We start from the raw sequence: 22,558 nt of genomic DNA on the forward strand, positions 1-22,558 counted from the left end.
TGGGGATTGAACCTAGAGCTATGCCCCAGCCTTTTCATTTATATTTTGTTTGTGAGGCCGAGTCTCACCTTTGCCCAGTCTGCGCAAATCTTCCTGCCTTACCTCCAGAGCTGAAAGCTCTACCACCCTTGCACTCCAGGGGCCCAGGGCTCAGGAAGGTCCCACCCCTCTATCTGTGCCTGCTCTTTAGCCTCAGCTGAGCCCCAGAGCACCCTGGCACTGTGGGCAGAGGGCATATTAATGTGCAGAGCAGGCCTGGGAGATGCCAGCACACAGGGCCTGGCCCATGGAAGACAGATTCCCTGGAGGACAAACCACTGGAGCCTTTGCACCATGGACTAGGTAGTGGTGTTCTCCTGCAAAAGAACAAAGGTGGGAGCTTTGGAGATCATCCTGGACAACCAGGGTCCCAGCCTCAACTTCCTGGACTCCATGGAAGAAGAAGCGTTCCTGGATTTGGCAGGAAACACAGCTGCAGTCAGTTGGACACCTTCCAGGGACCCTCAGCATCTGCTAAAGGGAGTTTCAGGAAGAACTCATTCGAGGCCTCTGGATCTTTCTTCCTCCCCATCACTGCAGGGTGCATGAAGGATTCTGAAGCCGCAGTTCCCTCTACCTGCTCCAGGTCTCAGTTTCCCAGCCTATACAATGGGCACACGGAGCCAGAGTCTCTAGCTATTAGGATGGAATACAGCCCGTGCCTGTCAAGGGGCATCCTCAGGAGGCTGCCATCGTGGTGCTCTGCCTTGCCCCTGGGGCCCCATCTTGCCTCAGGTGTTCCATCCATGAGCAGGACAGGAGTAACTGGCAGACTGTACACAGCTACTCACAGGCACACACAACCCTTCAGAATCCAAACTGGGCTGGCAGGCTCAGGTGGGGCCACATTGGCTTCAGGCCCGGGGACTATAACCACACAGATGAGGCTTCATTAGAGGCTGTGGCGTGGACTAGCCCAAAGGCGGACGGGAGTCTCCTGAGCTCACTATCAGTGTTTGGTTTGGGACTTTGGGATCAGGCCCAGATCCTGCTGCTTATCCAGTCCCTGATGATTAGGTTATTTAGTCTTTCATGTGCCCGAGCCTGACATGGGACTCCCCCCTCGCTGCTCCCCAGCCTCCAAACTCAGCACTCCCCTCCCCCACCCCAGGAGTCCCAGTGTGGGGCCAGGTCTCAGCCAGTCTAAACAACTCCTCCCTGTGTCTCTCTTGCTTACACTGCCTCCTGCTGCCTGCCAAGCCGGACAGGGGCTCATGAGCACGAGCCATGGCATAGGAACACCAGTTCCAGGCCCCTCTGGGGCAGGCGTAGGACCTTAAGGAGGAGACTTGTGAGGAATGGAGGGGTAACTGGGTGGGGTGGCGCACACTGTCATCCTAACGCTTAGGAGGCAGAGGCAGGAGGATCAAGAGTTCGAGGCAGCCTGGGCTACATACTGAAAACCTGTCTCAAAAGCAAAAAAGGGCTGGAGGTATGGCTCAAGTGGTAGATAGAGCACCTGCCCAGCACGCACAAAGCCCCATGTTCAAACCTCAGAACCAAAAGAGAAAAGACTGGGCTGGTGGAGTGGCTCAAGTGGTAGAGCACCTGCCTAACAAGCAAAAGAGAAAAGACTGAGAGGGAGTCACCGTGCAGCTCTACAAGTAAGCCCAGGACAGTCTGGCCAGTCTTGCCTCAGATGGACTGCTTGTCCTCATTTCTGCCTTAGTAAATACGGTCACAACATAGCTGCTTTCTCTGACCCTGGCTCACTCATTGTGGTGGCAGGAAGTCCTGGGCTGTCACTCAGTGAGGGTCTAGGGAAGCAGGGATAGCAGAGGCGTGAGCAAGTGGGGGTGGGGGAGAGGAGAGGAGGAGAAGGGAAGAGGACCAGAGGGAGGGCTTTGCCACCCTGCTTGGAGGAAGGCATGGCAGTGCCATGGAAGGACACACAGATGGCTCCCCTGCCACCACTGCCGATGTATCCTCACCCTGGGTTAGTGTCCCAGTGAAGATGTGAGATAAAGTCCAAGTGAATAGGGCTGCCTTGGACAGAAAGACTGGAAGAGGGCTGTTGTGGGGGCACTGTAAGGAAGAGGGGTACAGGTGTGTACCCCACGAGCTGGATGTGAGTCCGTGTCCATGCACGCATGTGCTTGCATGTGCGTGTGTGTGTGTGTGTGCGTGTGTGTGTGCACTTCTCCCACTGTGAGCACAGGGCCCTCTCAGCACTTTGTGTCACAAGAAGGACACCATGGCCCACTCCCAAGCCTTCCCCAGCCTTAGTATATGAATTGCACTCTGACCCAGTCCTTCTAGTTGCCTACATTAAAAAAAGACAGGCTCACTGGCAGCATCTCCCAGGTTGGCTTCACGACCCACCAAAGGGAGGACACCAAGGCCCTGTGTATGGAGGGAGTTGTGCATGTGGGGTCCCCTGTGGTTTGCACATGTGACACATGAGGAGCAAGGGAAAGTGGACCCAACTGAGAAGCTCTGAAGTCACACTTACCTTTTGGTCAGCCTTGACCCTTCTAGGCCTCAGGATCCTGAGTCCCACTCAGTGCCCACAGCCTGAAGGCCACACTCATTGCTAACTCACAGCTTTTCCCATGGGTCTCTCCCAGGCCCCTGCCCCCCAACAATCCTTCCAAACCCTCCCACAGCTCCAACCCCTCTCCCTCCTGGGTCTTTCCCAGGCTCTGCAGGTCTGGTCCTACCTTCCTATTCCATCCCCCAGGCTGATTCCTGGACCATGGCTGGTTTGGCTGAGGTCTCTCCCTCCAGACAGAGCTGTCCAGGTGAAGGGATGGAAGCTGCCCACTAGCAGGTGACTGCTCCTCACCCTCTTGCCCTGTGTTCCTCTGAGGGGCTGCTCAGAAGTAGTGTCGCGAGATTGATAAGGAGCAGAGGTTTCAAAGGAGACAGAGCATGCCCCGACCTGTGAGGAGTCGAGGTAGTGGGGACAGCTCTGCAGGTTTGCATGTCCCTCCCCTGTCAGTTTCATGAGGCCAAACACAGAGATCGCCCTGTCCTGTCCCTGTCGCCCTCTCCTCCGTAGACTCCCTCCCTGGTCTTTCTGTTCAAGAAGACCCTGCTGGCTTGTACACCATCTTGGTGTCTACACTGAGGTGCTATCCTGGGGCACGGGTATAACTGCAGTGGTGGCAGAGTGAGAGGGAGGCTAGGAAGTTAAGGTACCCAGTGGGAAAGATTTGGGTACAAGATGGGTTTCTGAGCTGTAAGACTGGCCAACCTCCATCCCTGGCAGCCTGGAGGAAGTGGATTCTGATCACCTGGCAACATGTCCTTCACTGTCTCTCTCCTATGTCACCAACTGCAGCAGTGACCAGAGCCTGCCCACCATCACTGTCAACTTCAATGAAATCAACTTTCCCCTGCTGGGCTCTGAGTACCCTCTCTCTCCTTCCTCCCCTTCCTACCTGGGATGGGTGAAAAACCCAATAAAGGCAGATAGTGAGAGGTCAGTTTCCAGTCCACAGTCCTTGGATGTCAGACTCGGGGAAGAGCGCTGGGCTCATTTTAGCAACCTTCCCAGCAAAAACAATACCACGTACCTCTGTGTATCCACAGCTAGCTTTCTTATCTTTTCTTTTTTCTCTTCTCTTCTCTCCTTCCCTTCTCCCTCCCATCCCCCCCGCTCTGAGCCTGGAACTCTCTGTGCAGCCCAGACTGATCTCCAAAGTGCTGGAATGACAGGCGTGCATCACCACACCTCTGGCATCCAGTCCACCTGCATCCGGATCGTTGTTCTGAAATGATGAACTTTGTGACTTCCGGCAAGTCACTTAGCTTCTCTGACCCTGTTTCCTCATCTGTAAGATAGATCTTAGGAAAGATCTTCCCCAGGTCCTTCTGAGGTCCCAAGGGCTGGGAGACAAAGCAAATAGAACAGTGCCAGGCAAGGCTCTGCATACACCTGTTCTTTAAATCCTCCTGCCAATCCCGGAAGTATCACCTTCACTCCCATAGGTGGTCTCCCAGTTCCTTCTTGAAACCAACACTTGCGGGGCACTGGTGGCTCATGCCTATAATCCTAGCTACATGAGGTGGGGAGGAGCACGGTTCAAGGCCAGCCCAGGCAAGTAGTTCTAGGGACTCCATCTCTAAAATAACTGGAGCAAAAGTAGTAGGGTACCTGCTTTGCAAGACTGCTTAAATACATATTTAATTCTGCATATAGGGGATTATAATGCAAAATACATTTGACTTAAATATACATGAGTGTAGCTGTGGTCACAGAAGCCCCAAGGCCTCAGCTCTGGTGGGTAGGTGTCTGTCTTTCTCTGCAGACCTAAGTCCTGTTCTGCAGCCTCGCCAGCCTACCTTTCTCTCTTCCCTAGCACAGGCTCTTTATATGTGCTGTTCCACCTGCCAGAAATGCTCTTTTCACACCCCCTCTTTACCTGTCTAGTTCATATTCATCTCCCTTCCCACACTGATGAAAGAACTGAAACGCAGGGAGGGTAAGTGACTTGCTCAATGTCATACAGCTAGCCAGAGATGGGCTGGGATTTGAACTCTGACTCCTGTGAGTTCACAGCTAAGGTTCTTCCTTTATTTAACCCAGAGAGACTTGTCTGCTGATAACTTGCTCTTTTTCTTCTAGGTCTGCCTTATGGGGTTCCAGTCCAGGTACCTTCCCTCCAACAGTAATTGGGCCCATGTAGCCCCTTGATGACACCTTCCTGAGCATTCATAGCTGCATCTATGGGCCTGGTCACTGCCATGTTGGCTGGCTCTGTGTCTCACCCTGGCCTGAGTCACTCCCGCCCCTCTGGGTCTCACAGAAACTGGGAGACCCCATCTTTCACTCCCTCCAGACAAATACTGCTGCTCAAGACTTTGAGAGGTCTGAGAGTTCTCAAATAAAGCTCTGTAGGCTCTAGTTTGGGGGATAAAATGTGTGGCTGAATAAGGGGGATCAGGTCAGCTTGACTCCATGAAGGTCAGGGGGTCCCATCTTTAAATCATTCAAATACTATCCTCAGCCAGGCAGTAATGACTTATGCCTGTAATTCTAGCTTCTTGGGAGGCTGAGATCAGGAGGATTGAGGTTTGAGACAAGTCTGGGCAAATACTTTGTGAGAACACCCCCACCCCCAAAATAAACAGAGCAAAATGGACTGGAGGTGTGGAACAAGTAGGAGAGCGCCTGCTTGGTTGGTGCCTGCTTTGCAAGTGTGAAGCCCTGAGTTCAAACCCCAGTCCCACCAAAAACAAAATAAAACCCCCAAATGCTACCTCATGATCTCTGCCCTGTCTGCATGTGGCTAGTAGCTACAGTCCACCGATATGGGGGGCAAGAAGACAGGACACAGCTCCTCCCAGCTCTCAGGCTTGTGTAAGGAACCATCTCTGAAGATGAGGGCCAGGGGCTAGGGAGGAAACTGAGAGGTGCTGGCCAGGTCAGCAGTGTGGATGGGGCCACAGACCTGGAGCCCTTCATATGGCACCACAACTGATCTGTGCTCACAGCTGTCCTGCCTGTCAGATGGAGAGAACTACCCTTGAATAGCAGGTGACAGGCTGAGTGTTCCTGGCTGGATTTCATGACCTAGGATACAACCTGTCCCCATGGAGCTCCAGGCTGAGGAGAAAGCAGGAGGAGAAATCTGACAGCTTGGAGGCTCCAGGGCCTGTCATTGTGTCATTGCACCCCTCAGCAAGGCTGGCTGGCCTCTCACAGGCTGAGCAGACCCCATCACCGGTGCACAGATCAAAACAGAACGGTCTCAGCACATCGACAGGTCCCTTGACCTACTCTGCCTGCCTTCAGACCCAGCTGGTCCTGAGGCCACTCCGTGCTAGCACCTTCATGATTGCAGCCGCAATGAATTAGAACACAACACTGCAGGTTTTGCTTTGTCCTTATCCGTTTCACTCAGACTCAGAAAGGACAAGTAGACTGAAATGCCAAAGAAGCAATAGTGGTGGAGGTTGGTCTTCTAGAGTCAACTTCGTTGCATGCCACATATCACAACCTTCAATATGTGCAGAAGGGCGGATGGAGGCAGATTCAGGAGCCATACGCCATCACATATAAGTCTGTTTGCCCAGAAACACCTTCAGTGCTCCTGTGCACACTTTTTTTGTTTTGTTTTGTTTTTTGGTTTTTGTGGTACTGGGGCTTGAACTCAGGGCCTACATTTTGAGCCTCTCCACCATCCCTTTTTTGTGATGGGTTTTTTCAAGATAGGGTCTCATGAACTATTCGCCCAGACTGGATTTGAACCTGGATCTTCCTGATCTCTGTCTCCTGAATAGCTAGGATTACAGGCGTGAGCCACTGGCATCCAGCTCCTGTCCACACTCTTCAAAATACACCTGACATTATCCTACCTCTGGCCACAGCTGATAGTGTCTAACCTACGATGGGTCAAGCAGAGAACTTTCCTAGGAATTTTGATCTCCCTCTTTCCTTGGAAATGTAAAAGTCAGCTGCTGTTGGTCAGTTACATAGAGAAAGCTAGCAGAAGCCAGGCTTGGTGTTTCATGCCTATAATCCCAGCACTCTGGAGGCTAAGGCAGAAGGATCGAAAGTTTGAAGTCAGTGTGGGCTACACAGAGAGACCCTGCCTCAAAAGAAGGAGGAGGAGGAAGAGAGCAACAACTAGCCAAAGGGGTGGGAAGTGGTAAAACAGGACTGAGAAACAAAGAAAGGGTTCTAGGAGTGTTTTGGTCCCAGATTCTACTTAATCCAGAGACTCCACCCTCTCCCTCCCCTTTCTACAGCAAGGCTGCTCTGTGCCATGCCCCTCCATCCACCCAGGGAATCTCCTTCTCCACCAAAATCAGACAAGTAAGCAATTGCCTATGAGCAAGAGTCGGTGGGGAGGAGGGGGACCAGGTGGAGAAATTACCCAAACAATGTATGCACGTGTGAATAAATGAACAAAAAAATTAATTAAAAAAAAGAATATATAATAAGAAAAAAAAAAAGAGTCAGTCAATCAATAGACCAGAGGGAAAAACAGTCTTTGTGTTTATCTGCTAATACACACAGAGATTTGTCTCCAGATGTTTGTGGTGTAGACAGATAAAATGGATTCCTCTAGAGAAAGGGATAAGGTGACTTGTCTGTGGGATTGTTGTGAGGGTTGCATGATTAAAAAAATATTAAACACCCTGTCTGGCACAACCTAAATGATGCGATTTTTTTAGCAGGGGAAAAAGAACCTATTTTAAAACCTTCAGTCCAGCGGGGTGTGGTGGTGCACGCCTGTAATCCAAGTGCTTGGGAGCACTTGGGAGGCAGGAGGGCTATATAGAGAGTTCCAGGTTAGCATGGGACACATAGGGAGACACTCTGTCTCAAAAAAAAAAAAAAAGCTGCAAGGTCATAAAATCCAAATACAAACTGAGGAGCTGTCACAGACCAGAGAAGATTGAAATGCAAAGTAAATACAAGGTGGGAACCTAGATTGGACCCTGAACCAGAAGAAGGACAGTGATGGGATACCTGGGGAAATTTACATAAAGACCATAGATTACTTTTTTTTTTTTTTTTTTTTTTTTAGCTATCCTGGGGTTTGAACTCAGGGCTTCACACTTGCTAGGCAGGCACTGTATCACTTGAGCCACACCTCTGGCAAGACCATAGATTACTTAACTGTGTCATACCAGGGTTAATTTCCTGGGCTTGTTAATTGTCGTACGGTTACTGTGTGAGATGCCAATGTCAGGGGATGCTGGATGAGAGGTGCTTGAGAGCTCTATTCTGTTTCCAATTAGAGTCTAGAGTTATGTCAAAATAAAAGAGCATAAACCTGCTGGGTGCTGATGGCTCATGCCTGTAATCCTAGCTACTTGGAAGGCTGAGATCAGGAGGATTATGGTTCAAGGGCAGCCTGGGCAAATAGTCTTTAAGATCCCCCATCTTCAAAATAACCAGATCAAAATATACCGGAGGTGTGGCTCAAGTGGTAGAGCACCTGTTTTGCAACTTCGAAACCCTGAGTTCAAACCCCAGTCCCACCCAAATAAATAAATAAATAAAACCCGTGGACGTGAAAAAAACAAATCTCAGGTCCAATATGACACAGTGGGTTTGGATGAACTAACGATGTAAGTATAAAACACACCACATTGAAGGGGAAAAGTAGAAATCCAAGCAAATAGCTGAAACTAACTCAAAATTCATTCAGACAGCTGCCAATGACAAAAATTATGGAGTCTTTGTCCTCAGCACTGATGTGACAAGCTCAGGGGTTAGAATACTCAGGAGAAACTCAGATCCTTGGCCCTATCTCACACCCACAGCACAAGACCCTTCTAACCGTGCTCCTTGAAAGCACCCCTTTGGCCTGGACTTGGATGCCTCTGGTCGTGGGCAGCTCACTCCTCTGCCCCCTGGGATGAGATTTAGTTAGTGAGGCTGAGTGCTATGGATAGCAGTGGGAAACTGGAAAGAACCCAGACAAATAGGGCCAGGTAATTCTAGCTACTGAGATCAGAGAGCACCACATAAGCAAGTGATAAGCAGGTGGCCTATCTTAATGCATGGAAATGTGTTTGTGTTATACCCTATGTGATAAGGGAAGAACAGAAGTTGCATTTACACACCGATTACAGTTATGTTTAAAATCTAAGTGTGTGCAATAAGGGCTAGAAGATAATTTAGAAAGTGTAAACAGTTGTAGCTTCAAGTTCTTTTTAAAACTTTTTATTTATTTTTCACAGTGCTGGGGATCGAACCCAGAGTCTCACACATGTTAAGCAAACACTCTACCACTGGGCAATATACCCCATCTTGATTGTTATAAAAAGTGATATTAAATTTTAAATGAAATTTAGTATCCAGAATTTTTTAAAATACCCTTGATTAAAAGATTTGTGGCCAGACGTCAGTGGCTCACGCTTGTAGTCCTAGCTACTCAGGAGGCAGAAATCAGGACATTTGCAGTTCGAAGCCAAGTTTGCAAGGCTGGCAGAGTGGTCCAAGTGGTAGAGTGCATGACTAGCAAGCATCGAGCCGTGAATTCAAATCCCAGTACCACCAAAAAAACCAAAAACTGGGGATTGTCATTTCATGATACATCGAGAAAGGCTGCAGGAACACTGTCTAGGAAGATTCTATGCGTGCACCGTGTGAAGAGTAACACGACTGATTAGTGATGTCTACGTCACTGAGAAGCTACAGTGTGCTTGCTATGTAGCTGTCACTCTTCTAGAGACACTGCCAGTTCCCAGTGTGACTCTGGAGACCTTAAGGAGCCATGTGCAGGAAGAGACCTCTTCATTGAGTTACAAACAGTAGGATTTGGGGCGAGTCACCAGAATATGCAGTAAATGCCATAAGGGGGACAAAATCACGGTGCTCCGTAAGAGGTTGGTTTTAGAGTAGGTGGGCACTGAGGGGAAGACGCTGTAGCCTTTTACTGGAAAGGCTCTCTTGGGTGGACAAAGGCATGGAGGAGGGAAAACAGTGGACCTCCTCGGAGGAAGCAAGGAGCATGCGTGGCTTAGCAACTATGAGGTAGCAGAAGGTGAGCTTAGTGATATAGACCAGGACTAGACGGAGAGTTTCCTGAACACCCCAGTGACAGACTTGGATTTTTTTGGTAGGGGGATACTGGGGTTTGAACTCAGGTCCTCACATGCTCTACTTGAACGTACCCCCAGCCCTTTTTGCTTTAGGTATTTTTCAGGTAGAGTCTCATGTTTTCTGCCCAGGCTATTCTGAGCCTTCTATTTGCATGTAGCTGGGATGACAGCCGTGCGCTACTGCACCAGGCTATGGATTGAAATGGGGACCTTGCTAACATTTTGCCAAGACTGGCCTTGAACAAAAGATGTTTCTCTCTTCCTCCCGAGCAGCTGGGTGAGCCACCATGCCCCGACAGCAAGCAATGTTTTGAGTCAGGCGATGTAAGAGGAGGTGGGATTAGAGAGTGAAGAGAAAATACCTCTTTCCTGAGAGACAACAGGAGGTCTGAGCTCTCCTCCTGGTGGTCTCCCAGGAGTCTCCTTTGGAGTGGAAATCTGAGTACTGGGATATTGGGGTGTGGGAGACATAACTAAGCCCCGTTGAGAATAATCTTGTGGGCTCCATTGACTATTCTCAATTTCCAGCGTTCTGGGCCAGGCACTGATGGCAGCCTTAGTATGTGCCCTCTGGGAGTTTCTAGTCTATGGAGAGGAAGAAATGCACTTCCAGAAAACAACTGGGGACCCATCACAGCCAGTGTGAGACCCAGCACAATACAGCAGCACCAGCTGGTTTAGGAGCAGAAGATGAACTTGGTGGGAGCCAGTAGGACACGCTTCTAGGAACTCCTGTACTCAGTAGGTGGTGGCCTTGGATGACTTCTGCAGATCCCTGACGTAGAAAAGAGGACTTTCTAGACATGGGGGTGGATGAGGATGAGACCAGCCAGAAGCAAGAGAGGACTCGGGATCCCTGGGGACCTGGAGGAGCCTGGCCAAGCTGTCAGAAGGTCAGGTTGGGCAGGCAAGGGCTGCAGACTCCCAGGGCCTGGCAGCTGAGCAAGGATGCCCTGGCCTGCTGCAGTAGGGCAGGGATGCTCAGAGGGGTGGGATGTCACTGGGACATGGTGAGTCTGACAGCTGTCAGACTCCTGGGATCCCACCAGATGAGGAAAGGTCTCCAGAGGCCCCTGCTGGGGAGTCCAGTGGGCCTCACAAGACTTAGGGTGTTCCATGAATTTGGCAAGAGTCCAAAGATTTCATAGCTTTTTTTGTTTCCTGATCTTCTGAATCTGGGGCTCCCCAACTCCCTACCTCACCAGTGTCTCTGGGGACTGTGCAGGGAGTTGAGTTGACCTTAAGACACAATCAGGCAGGGAAACCTTCCTGTCTGTCCAGGCCTAAGCAGACTGGTCCCTTCCTTCCCTCCCTCATCCCAGGGCTTGGGGAGGCTCCAAACCCTGGCTGGACAGTGGGCAGCGGTGGCCTGAGTGGAAAATCACCCCCTGGCCAGATGATATCAGTGGTTGGCAGGTCTGGTCCTGGCCTCCTGCCTGTGGCCCAAGGGTTTGATAAATCTGTTTGGAGCCCTGAGTGCGGGGTACTGGCAGGGAGCTTTTTCCACTCACCACCAAACAGGGTTTCCTTGGGTCAGATCGGTGGCCCAGTTCCAGGTCACTTGAGGCCATGGGAAGTTTGTAACTGGGAGGTGAGTGGGGGGTGGAAGGGATAAGGGAGATGGGGGAGGGGAGAGGGTGCAGGTGAGGGATAGAGGAATAGGATAAGTCAGACTTGAGGCCAGGAAAAGGGTAGACAAGGGCTTGGAAGAGGATCATGAGAGAGCAGACACAATTTAGAACCAAATTCAGAGGTAGAGTTACAATGTGGTATAAAAGAGAGAGAATGAAGAAGGGCAGCAAGGGACAGGTGTGGTCCCTCTTTTCATGCCCTGCTCCAGACCTCTGTTCTGGCTCAGGTGAGAGGCACAGCCAGAGCTGCTGTGGCTTGCTGTGTGCATCCTGGCCATGCCCTGAATTAGGACCAGGTTTTCTCCAAATGTCCCATTTTTTCACTTTGTGAAAGCTTTGGAAGTCACCCCAGTTAGCTCTGACTTCGGCCACTGGCATTCCAGCCCCACCCTAGCGTCAGCACTGCCCACACCGCCATTGTTACCACCATCAGTGCCCACCACCATCTTCATAACGACCCTGCTAGTTATTGGCCCTAGATCCCCAGACACTCAGACTCCGCCTCCCAAGGGCTCAGGGATGCTGAGCACCTGGACTTGAGTCGGACCTCCAAGTGCATCACCTGTAGACCATTAGTTCTCAAAGATTTTGTTCCTCCTTGGGGAAATACCCAATGCCTAAAGACATTTTTGGTTGTCACAACGGAGGGCTGCTCTTGACATCTGGTGGGTAGAGGTCATGGATGCTGCTAAGAACGGTGCCCATGACAACTAAATACTTGTCCCCAAAGGTCATTAACACCAAAGTTGAGGAATCCTGCCTACAGATTCCTTTGCTGTACCTTTTTCTGGCTTTCACCCCAAAATACCCACATCATGCCTCTGATTCCTGGACGAGAGGTAATCTTTGCCACTCCATCTTACAACAACTTTGTTCTCTCTTATCGCTGGTACCTCCTGGCCTCTGCTGCTCAAATTAAAAAGTCAATAAGATGAAAAGTCTGTCGTGGCCACGCTCCAGAGGGAAAAACATGCAGAAACAATTGATACATGGCACCCAAGGGACACCCTGGCTTGGGGTCATGCTTACCCAGGGCAGGGAGGCAGGGGCTGGGCTAGATCCTGGGACTATAAAGGGACAAGGAGGGCTTAGGTCTTCACTCCACTGCACCAGCGGAACTCAGAGGCTTTTCCTGTGAGAGCAGCTGGGAAGTGCAGCAACATGAAGTGGATGGTGGTGGTCTTGCTCTGCCTCCCGCTCTTGGAGGCAGCGCTCAGGTGAGCTAGGGGCCTGGCTAGTGGTGCAGGAGGCCTTAGGGGAAAGCCTGGAGCTCTGCAAGGAAGAGGCAGCTGGGCCAGCAGCCACCCGGGCTTTATGCTAGAATTTCTGTTAAAGGAAGGGAAGGCTGTCTTTTCTGTGTTGTGCAGGACTCAGGCAGGGAGAGACATAGACTTGCCTTCTGGTCACTTCCAGTCAAAGGGAAAGGCATAGTCCCTTCCCCTTGTCAGAAAAATATGGACCTGAGATAGAGAGAGTAGGGACAGCTACTGCCCAAGTAGCCCTTGAATGGCAGCTATGGCTTCTTCCCACAGAAAGGAACAATCCTGTCTGGATAAGGAATAAGATATTCTCCCAAAACTTTCCGAAAGATTCCAAATTTATGGACAGATGCCTAAATCACATAAGCAGAAGCAGCAGTAAATGTAAATCTCCCTACTTTGAGGTATCAGGAGAAAAGTCATAGAAGCACCAGGACAAGGCTCCTGGGACTTCAGGAGGGACCCAATCTGCCACACTGCCTTGCCATTATACCTGTAGAGTACAGTCAGCCTGTCATGCTTGCTGTACTGTGTGCACTCATTCAATCAACCATGGACTGGAAGCATTCAGGAAAATGTTGTGTGTGTACAGCCTTTATTCTTGTCATTATTCCCTCAACAATACTGTAGAACAATTATTTACAAAGCACTGGGATTGTTTTTAGGTGTCACAAGTAATCTCAAGATGAAGTGTATGGGAGAATATGTGTGTTACATGTAACACCTATGCCTAGCTGGGAAATTGAGCATCACGGATTTTGGTACCCATGGGTGGTCCTGGAAATGTCTTAGGTGAAGAGCTGGCTACTCTTAGAAACTTTTTTTTTTTTTTTTGATGGTACTAGGGTTTGAATTCAGGGCCTCACATTTGCTAGATAGGCTTTCTACCACTTGAGTCACTCCACCAGTCCCTGTGTGTGTGTGTGTGTGTGTGTGTGTGTGTGTGTTGGGTATTTTTGAGAGAGGGCTTTGATTTTTGCCTGGTCTGGCCTTGGACTGTGAGCCTCCTGATCTCTGCCTACCGAGAAGCTAGGATTATAGGCGTGAGCCACCAGCAGTTGGCCCTCAAATGTGGAAGAGGTAGTTGGCATGAAGCAACTATCAGTCTTTACAGCTCATATGGAAGTCTTAGCAGAATTTCTGGAGACTGCAGAGTCATAAGGGAATGGGGATTAAGGTGGGGAAAGAAGTGAAGGCAGCAGGAATTCTGGATCTGGGAACAAGGCCCAGGGGGACACATAGAGACTTCTGGGCAATGGCAGGCAGCAGGTCTGGGAAGAAGATAACCAAGGGGTGACTACGCCCATGGTGACATGGGCAGAAACCATGATTCATAAGTTTCAACTCCAGAGCTCCCTGGCTGCCTTCCCTGTGGACTTGGTGTCCCAAGAAGAACAGCATTGGCCTCCAGGCCACACAGCAATAGGGGCAGAACTGCTACTGTTCTCTTTATTCCATGCTCTGTCACATTGGCCAGTGCCAAAGGGCCACCATAGGGACTCTCTTTGGGGTGAACTTTGCTTTCTCTAAAAATGCACCCATCCTGAAAAAAAGTGGTGCCCAAAGACCTCTCCCCATTCTGAGAAGGAATTTCTGTGATATTTTAAAATGGAAGGCCAGAGCAGTAGGAGGACCTCAAGATAGGGTGAGAGAAGGCATAGGAGAAGACTGTAGTTTTTTGAATCTTGGAATAAGCACTGAGAAGAGTTTTGAGAATGAGAGGAAGGGGGAAGAAAGAGAGGCACAGGGAGAAAAAGACTGAGACAGAGAAAGAGAGACACAAACAATAGGCATGTGGGAGACAGAGTGGGAAAGAGAGAGAGAGAGAAGAAAGGAGAAAGAGACTAGAAGATGGGGAAGAGCAAGGGGAAGGAGGGAGGGCCCAGCCCTGATGCACAGCCTTCTGTAGAATCCCCCTGAAGAAAGCCAAGTCTATCCGTCAGACCCTGAAGGAAAAGGGTTTGCTGGAAGAGTTCCTGAAGACCCACAAGTATGACCCTGCTCGGAAGTACCGCGCCAACAACTTCGGTGACTTCAGTGTGCTCTACGAGCCAATGGGTTATATGGATGTGAGTCCTGACCCTCCCGACATGTCCCTGTCCCTGCTGCCAAAGCTCAGAGCTCCCTGGTTTCCTCCTCTGAGGTTGACTCCTTTGGCCCAGTCCCGCGATCAGAGCCTCCCTGCCTGTGGCAACAGCTTGGACTAAGCGTGGGGAGGGGCCCTTGCTGGTCTAGAAGCAGCTGAGCCCACCGAGAGCTTTGTGGCTGTCCTGGGCAGGCCCAAACCAAGGGGCTGTGGGTTCAGGGCAGGTGTGGATGGGAGGCTTGGGCTCCTGTTTGTGGTGCAGGTTGGAGGGCAGGGCTGCTCCCTTCTCTTCTCTGCCTGTGGGTTCCTGGCTCTCTTGGGAGCTAACAGCCTGCCTGTCTTCCCCGGCCCCCTAGGCTTCTTACTTTGGTGAAATCAGCATCGGAACTCCACCCCAGGACTTCCTGGTCCTTTTTGACACTGGATCCTCCAACCTGTGGGTGGCCTCCACCTACTGCAAGAGCCTGGCCTGCAGTGAGTGCTGGGCTGGGCAGGGACGTGCAGTAGGCACAGCAGGGCACTGGAACCCCCTGGGGATGCTGGCAATAGCTTATTCCTAGAGAGTTCTAGGGACCTGTGTGGTCACACATTGTCCCCACACCAGAGGGAAGAGGCTGGCCCAGATCAGAGCTGGGTGACCAGTTGTAGCCCACCTTACCCCACCCCGTTTTATTCCACTCTACCCCATTCTGATCTCTCTGGGCAATGCCATTCTTTCCTTGTGAATATTTCCATTCCACTCTGTCCCACACAACTCTACAATGTTCTATTCCACCCCACTCTACTTGCTAAGTTCTCACTGAGTGTCTCCAGGGGATAGGACAGAGCAGTACTGATGTGGTCCCTGTCCCACAAGGTTTTGACAGACAGTTCACTTTCTTAAGATTGCTCTGGTCCCTGTCAAAGCCTTGGTTTGGGGCCTGACATCTCTGGTCCAAAGTGTCCCTCCTTGGCCTCACCCTAAGCTATCTCAGGATCCTGGTATGACCAGCTTCTTGGTGGGGTGGAAGTGGGGATGAGGGACACTTGGGCACTCATCACTCCTTCATTGACTGAGTTCGGCAGTCTCTGTGCCAGGGCTCCACTGGAGTCCAGGACTGATGGGGTGTCTAGGTCACCCACGCTACAGGAAGGTCATAGTCCTGGGGCAGCCCAGTCATCTGTAAGTCAGAGGGAGCTTTGGGGCCAACGTTCCAGGGCTGGGAGCTTTGGGGTCCCTAGTGGGAGTTGCTGAAGCCGCAGGCTGTGAGCACAGTGTGAGGGAGAAGCTGAGGTGGGAAGTCCCAGAGAGCCCCTGAGAGCTGGGCAGCCCTCTGCTTACCAGCCTGACCTCCATATCCTGCCTCCCCCTGCAGCCACACATACCCGCTTCAATCCCAGCAAGTCCTCCACCTACTACACTGAAGGGAAGACCTTCTCCCTGCAGTATGGCACCGGTAGCCTCACCGGCTTCTTTGGCTACGACACTCTGACCGTAAGTGCAGTTCCCTCCCCAGAATGAGGGATGTGAGCTGGATGGGGGACTTAGATGGACTCCCTGAAACACAGCAGAAAGTCTGGGCTCTGCAGGAAAGGAATTCAGCACAACAGGGCCTTGTCCATTCATGACTCTGATTCTAGGGACTATCCTGTGCTGGGCCCTGGGGACACCATGATGAGCCAGTTGAACATGGTCCTTTTCCTTCAGGAGCTTAGAGCCTGGGGAATTCAGAGAAGAGGGAGTCAGGGCCAAGGGGTGGAGTGCTGCTGTAGTCAGGGAAGGCTACTTGGAAGAGAAGGTGGCCTTATAAGACCTGTCAAAAAGGGGAGGAGTCAAGGTGAGGAAAATTGAAGAATGGAGCCTAGAGGGGGTCTCTTGGGGGAGGGAATGGGGGAGGTGGGTGCAGTCAGACTTATCACCTCTCCTCCACTGTGCCTCCCCTCCAGGTCCAGAGCATCCAGGTCCCCAACCAGGAGTTCGGCCTGAGTGAGACAGAGCCAGGTTCCACTTTCTACTATGCAGAGTTTGATGGCATCATGGGACTGGCCTATCCTGGCCTGTCTGCTGGGGACGCCACCACCGCCTTGCAGGGCATGCTGAACGAGGGTGCTCTTTCCAACGACCTCTTCAGTGTCTACCTGGGCAGGTGAGCGTTTACCTTGGTCCAAGGGTTCCCAGCTTCCAGCTCAGGCCCAGTGCTGTCCTGGAAACTGAGCCTAGAATGCTTTGGGGGTTGGAGGCACAGGCACAGGAGGGTGTAACTCCAGGCACACCTTCTCTCTTGGACTTATAACTCCTTCCCCCACCCTCTTCTCTAGCTACCCCAGTCCACTTTTTTTTTTTTTTTTTTTGCATTCCTTGGCCAGGACAGAGACTCTCCACTTCCAGCTAAACTTGAATGTTGCTGCCTGATTCTCAGAGCATCTTGGGGTGGCCTCCTTTGTCAGGTCCCAGTGAGCTCACAGCTCTGACCAACGTTTTCTACTGTGTACCTCTTTTGTATTATAATCTACTGCTTCATCTCCTTTGATCTATTGTTCCAGCCGGTCCTGGAGTCTTCTGGTCTAGGCTCACAGTTGACTCCTCAACAGTTGTAATCCTTCCAGCAAACAGAAGCCAGCCATAGGCCTTGCCTTTCTTCCTTCCTCTTCAGTTGCCCACCTTCTAGAGTCAGCTCACGTCTTCTTCCTGCAGCTTAAGCACTGTCACTCTGCTCCAAAAGTTGCTGACTTCCTTTCTGCCTCTGTTTACACTTCCTCTACATGTAACCTGTAGGAGGTCTTTCCCTCCCCTCCATCAGAGTCCTACCTCTCTCCAATTCCCCCAGAAAAGTAACAAGTTGGGCTTGGCTGGGACTCCTGGTGATAGAGTCCACTAGTGGCAGGAAGTAAAGGCAGAGGAGAGTAGAGTATGGGGTGGGTTGGGGGCCCACAAACTAGCAGCATTCCTGGAGGCAGGGCTCTGTGGGCAGCATCACTGGGGAGCCTGAGGCACTGAGAGGCCCAGACAGGGAGCCCCAGTCTGAAGGGCACACGGCCTATCTTCAGGTAACCCCATTCTGAGGGGATCATAGCCTGTCATCAGGGAACCCTGGTCTGAAGCCAGGAAGGAGCTCTGTTTCCCTCTGAAGGTGACTGCTTAGTGCAGATGTCCTTTTCTGTGGCTTCTCCCTGACTTACCCTTCCTTTTGTCTCCTGCAGCACAGAGAGCTCTGATGATGGGGGAGAAATTATCTTTGGGGGTGTGGACGAGAACCTGTACACTGGGGACATCTACTGGACCTCTGTCACCCAGGAGCTTTACTGGCAGATTGGACTCGAGGAGTGAGTTTGCGGTGGGGCCCTGAGGTTATGGCTCTCCTTGGAGTGGGCTTCATGGCAGCCTCTGTCTCACATACCTGGAGGCACGGGTGGGCACAAAGGACCCACCCCAGCTGATCACTACAAGAACATCAGAGTCCAGCTCAGCCTGAGAGGGCATGGGCCAGGGGCAGTATAGTGAAGAGGAAGACTTAGAATTCCAGACATTAGAGCCCCTGTAGTCTAACACCAGGGGCCCCATGGATTAGAAACTGGGCTGTTTCCAAGTCCTTACAACCAATCCGTTGTCCTGGCTTTCAATGCTTCTAGAACCTTCCTTGAAACTTTAAAAAAAATATATTTCATGACCACTTTGGTGGCATTGGCTTGAATCTGAGATGGTCTGAGTCAAAGGACTCACTGTACTGAGCACCCAAGGTTACACAGCTCTGAGCTGTGGCTATTGTTCCTTAGTGGTGGGAAGACCACACCTGGTTGCCTGGAATTGGTGGAGACTGAGGTTGCCATCTTCTCACCATTCAGGTTCCTCATTAGTGGCCAGGCCTCCGGCTGGTGTTCTGAGGGCTGCCAAGCCATTGTGGACACAGGAACCTCTCTGCTCACTGTGCCCGAGGGCTATCTGAGTACTCTTATGGAGGCCATTGGAGCCCAGGAGAGCCTGTATGGAGAGGTATGTGTGGTGTGCTGAAAGAGTCTCCCTGCCCCAAGGGAGGCTGGCCCAAAGGCACCTATGGATTCTCCTGGGAACTCAAGAATAGCTGAATTGTTGGTCACCATGCTTCCAGCTGCCCAAGGCATTGGTGGAAGAGGGACTTGGGATGCCTGAGGCCCTGAGCAGGATGGGGATGCAAAAGGTTCTAGTAGGCAGGAATTTCTTCTGAGTGCAATGGCTCAGGGAAATATATTGAATGCTTGTTGGGCTTTAGGGTTAGAGCAAAATAACTGGAACATGGTCTAGGCAAGTGAGTGACAAAGGGACAATCCTTTAATCCACATGGGGACATGGTCCCCTGCTCCCTTCTGTCCTGAGCCCATTCCTGCTAATTTTGGGGGACTGATAACTACTTTTTCAACAGATCTGTATATTTTAAAAGGACTCTTGCAGAGTAAAGGCAGTGATCCAAGCTCCTGGGGGGAAATTGAGATAAGAGGAAAGTTTTGGGGTGGAGAAGATTCTCAGGTCTCCCTAAATCCCAACCATCTATATGGGTCCACATGTGAAATGCTGGTGTCATGTACATAGGTTTCTCCTGCAGCTGTGCCCTCCAGGCTGGGGGCTTGGACTGGGGCCTGGGATGCTGAGGTGGCAGGCTTAGAGGGTTGTCTCAGGTGGGAGATGAGGCAACCTGGGTCCTGTTCCCCTCTGCAGTATTTCGTGAGCTGTGACAGCATTGACAGCCTGCCCACACTGAGCTTCGTCATCAATGACGTGGTGTTCCCTCTGGAGCCCTCCGCCTACATCATTAACGTAAGTCCTGCTCCCCATGGGTGGAGCCACCAGGATGGGGGTGGGAGGGAGGAAGGGATGCAAAGCCAGAAATATTCAGCCTTCTTGTCTGTGCTATTCCCCAACTAATGTCAGAACTGATTTATTTTACTCACTCAGAAGAGTGTTACCCATTACCAGATATTAGTAGAGACAGAAAGTGGGCTACCATTGTGCAAAGCACTTTGCCTGGGCCATCCCACTGCTTTATCACAGCATTCATTTCCGTTTTACAAATGAAAACTTGGAGGTTCAGAGAGGTTGAGAAATCCACCCAAGGTTACACAGCTAATCAAGGAAGAAACTAAGGTTTGAATCTAAGTTGAACCAGACTGACCTGGTACAAATCAGGAGCAGGAGCGGGGGTCTGTGGGAAGAGAAGCCCTCCAATGAGGAGAGCTGACTCTGCTGGGGGCCACTGCAGCCTGAGTTCACTTATATGAGAAATCCCTCTCACTGGCCTCTGCTTGCTGGACCAGCTGGCCTCTAAGCTCTAAGCACAGTCCTTGACTCACACATCTGTGCCCCTGACCCAGAGCTCAGGACTGAGCAGCGTCCAGCTCACGTATAAGCAACAGAATGAGTGCTACCTTTCTGTGTTGAGCAGGAAGATGGCTACTGCATGGTGGGAATCGAGTCCATTGACCTCAGCTTAGATGATCAGCCCACTTGGATCCTTGGAGATGTCTTCCTCAGGTCCTACTATGCCGTCTTTGACATGGCCAACAACAGGGTGGGCTTCGCCGTCGCCGTCTAGAGCTGCTGCCTGGATCCCTGGGCTCCCTTCTTCCCCTTAGCCCCTCACCATGTGAGGGGTTCTCTCTGTGCCTCTTCTCTGGATCCAGCCTTCCTTTTTTGGATCCAAATTTCTCTAATAATAAATAGCTCTCCATCTTAGCCAGACTGTTGTGTTTTTTTTTTTTCAGGGGGTGAGGGAGGGAGGGAAAGGGAGGAGGACCAGAGGGGCAACTGTGACCTGTAAGTTATTCCTGGTCTCAGGAAATGGGGAAGGTGACTGTCAGGGCAGGTCTCACTGACTTGGTGGGTCACTGAGATTCTAAGAGAAATAAGGCCTGAGGCCAAGCTTGGGCTAGGCCCTGTATTCATCAGAGCTTAGATGTCTATCCCTCTAGAGAGGGAAGATTGTGGTAATGGCATTGGGAGATGTTTCTTTGTGATGTGTCCTACTCTAACAAAGAGAGACACTCTGCCAACCCACTTTACAAACTAACTCCCCCTGCCCAGCCCCAGAACTACCCCACTGACCTGAGGACCTTTCTGTGTTGAACAGGAAGATGGTTTCACATGTCCACTAGCAGTGTGACTGTGGTGGCTGAAGCACATCCCAAACCTAGGTGTCTGTTTCCTCATCTGTTAATTGATTTTGGCTAGAATTTTCTGAAGGGTGCTAAATGCCTATATGCACTTGTAACACTCATGGTTCCTTTCCAGGAGTGCAGGAGTGCTTCAGAAGGCCAAAGCTGAGTTAGGCTGATTGTATCTTTATCCAAACTCCTATGTCCCAGGACTTATATTTGAAGGAGGGCTGACCCTCAACTATGGATAAGAGGAATAGCTATTTAAGTTACATAAAAATAAATCCACTTGCTCTAACCAGCTTAGTAAGAGGTCTGTTCCTCTAGACTTCATTCCTCTCCTCCTTAGGAGCTTCCCAGCAAAACCACAGAAACCTGGTAACATGGTGTGAGGAGGAGGAGAAGGAGAAAAGGAGGAGGAGATGGAAGAAATGGAAGATGAGAAGCAAGGGAAGGAAGGTGAGGAGGAGGAGGAAGAAAAGCAAAAAATGATGGTTTTTAACTTCCAACAAAGGAAGGTGACACTGACCAGCAATATAGTGTGTGTGTGGGGGATGGGTGGGGGTGTTATCACAAGCTCCAGCTGAGGAGGGGATGTAAATGGAGAACCATAAGGTGGGGGAGACAGGCTCATATTTCACCAGGCTGACCTCAGCCTTACCTCTTTACACTCAGATGCAGTAAAAGGGCAAGAGCCAGGTCCTGCACCCCACTCCAAATCAGAGGGGATAAAAGTATTTGCCATAGAGGGGTTTCTATGGCAACAGCACATCATCTCTGACCCTACATCTTTCCTAGATTTCCAGAAAAACAGCCTGCTATTGGCCCCTTCTTGAGGATCAGACAGGCCACAAGATGTAGCATAGTGTTCCGGGACATCATTAATTGAAAGGAGAAAGAAAACTTGGAAAAGGGTAGAAGTGGAACAAAAGTTCCAAGTTCCTGTGGACCTTTGCCAGCAGAAGTGGACTGCGAATCCCGGCGTGCCTAGCGGGGCTGCAGCTAGGACTACGCTTCCCAGCGGGCTCCGCGATAGGCCGGCGGGGGCGGGGTGGGGGCGGGGCGGACCGCGGGGTGGGTGCTGCCCTCTGCCGGGCGCGGCGGGAAGTGGGTGCGGAGTGACAGCCGAAGCCCGGGTGCCCGGCGCGGGGCTCGGTGACAGCGGAGGCGGCGGCCGCGGGCGGGACGCAGGGAGCGACGGCCGCGCGGACAGCGGCGGGAAGGGCGGACTGGGCGGGCCTCCCTGGTGGCGCGTAGCCCGAGGAGCCCGGGAGCGGGCAGCGGGCGCAGCTCGCCGACCGGGCACCGAACTTGGGACAAGTTGCCGGAACCGCAGGGCGCCGGCGGCGGACAGATTGACCTTCAGAGCGAGGTGAGCGGGGCCAGGGGGCAAGGGGCAAGCGGAGGACCCGGTACCCCCACCCCAAATTCCCCAGCTCCCATCTCGTGGGTCTCGGAGACAGGTGGGTGGGCGGGGGTGCGGGCTGGAGAGGGGAGCGGGACTGAGTGCGCCGCGTCGCCATCCGCCCGCAATCCGTCCAGCCGCTGGTGCCCGGCGCGTGGCTGGAGCGGCACTGCCTGCCGAACCCAGGAGCCCCTCCCGCCCCTCCCTTCAGGCCCGGGCCGGGGGCGGCTTCTCGGCGACCTTATGTAACCGGGCGGGAGGGGCCGGGCGGGCATGGGCCTTCCCGGCCGGGGAGCTGGGAGTCGAAGGGGCGGGAGGCGTGGGAGTGAACTTGCAAGAAGTTTGAGGGACGCAGGGGCCCGGAGCTCACTCCCCCTCCACCGGACGCGGCGCGGGCGGAGGATGCGGGGGAGGGAGTCGGAGGCCCGGGAGGTGTGCGGGGGCGACTCTGCCCCGCCAGGTCCAGCCTGGATGGTCTCGGGGGAGTGGGAGGGCCCGCGCGGCGCCCCGCCCTGGGGGCTGGGCTGCA

The 22,558-nt window shown here is 51.9% G+C and overlaps 2 protein-coding genes across 2 annotated transcripts in view; both read left to right on the plus strand.

The window, feature by feature from the left end:
* Positions 1–12,290: 12,290 nt before the first annotated feature.
* Pgc (progastricsin) lies at positions 12,291–20,155 on the plus strand. Its single transcript, XM_074081695.1, has 9 exons — positions 12,291–12,394; positions 14,346–14,505; positions 14,879–14,996; positions 15,878–15,996; positions 16,449–16,648; positions 17,703–17,825; positions 18,345–18,492; positions 19,192–19,290; positions 19,916–20,155. The coding sequence occupies exons 1-9, from the start codon at positions 12,339–12,341 to the stop codon at positions 20,063–20,065; spliced, it is 1,173 nt and encodes a 390-aa protein (XP_073937796.1). The 5' UTR covers positions 12,291–12,338; the 3' UTR covers positions 20,066–20,155.
* A 1,602-nt stretch (positions 20,156–21,757) lies between these two features.
* Tfeb (transcription factor EB) overlaps positions 21,758–22,558 on the plus strand; it is a 48,783-nt gene continuing 47,982 nt past the window's right edge. Inside the window, exon 1 of the mRNA XM_020157282.2 lies at positions 21,758–21,996. The gene's annotated coding sequence lies outside the window, so the exon portion shown is untranslated. The remainder of the gene's footprint in view (positions 21,997–22,558) is intronic.

This window comes from Castor canadensis, chromosome 8 (assembly GCF_047511655.1).
Source record: "Castor canadensis chromosome 8, mCasCan1.hap1v2, whole genome shotgun sequence".
Lineage (NCBI taxonomy): Eukaryota > Metazoa > Chordata > Mammalia > Rodentia > Castoridae > Castor > Castor canadensis.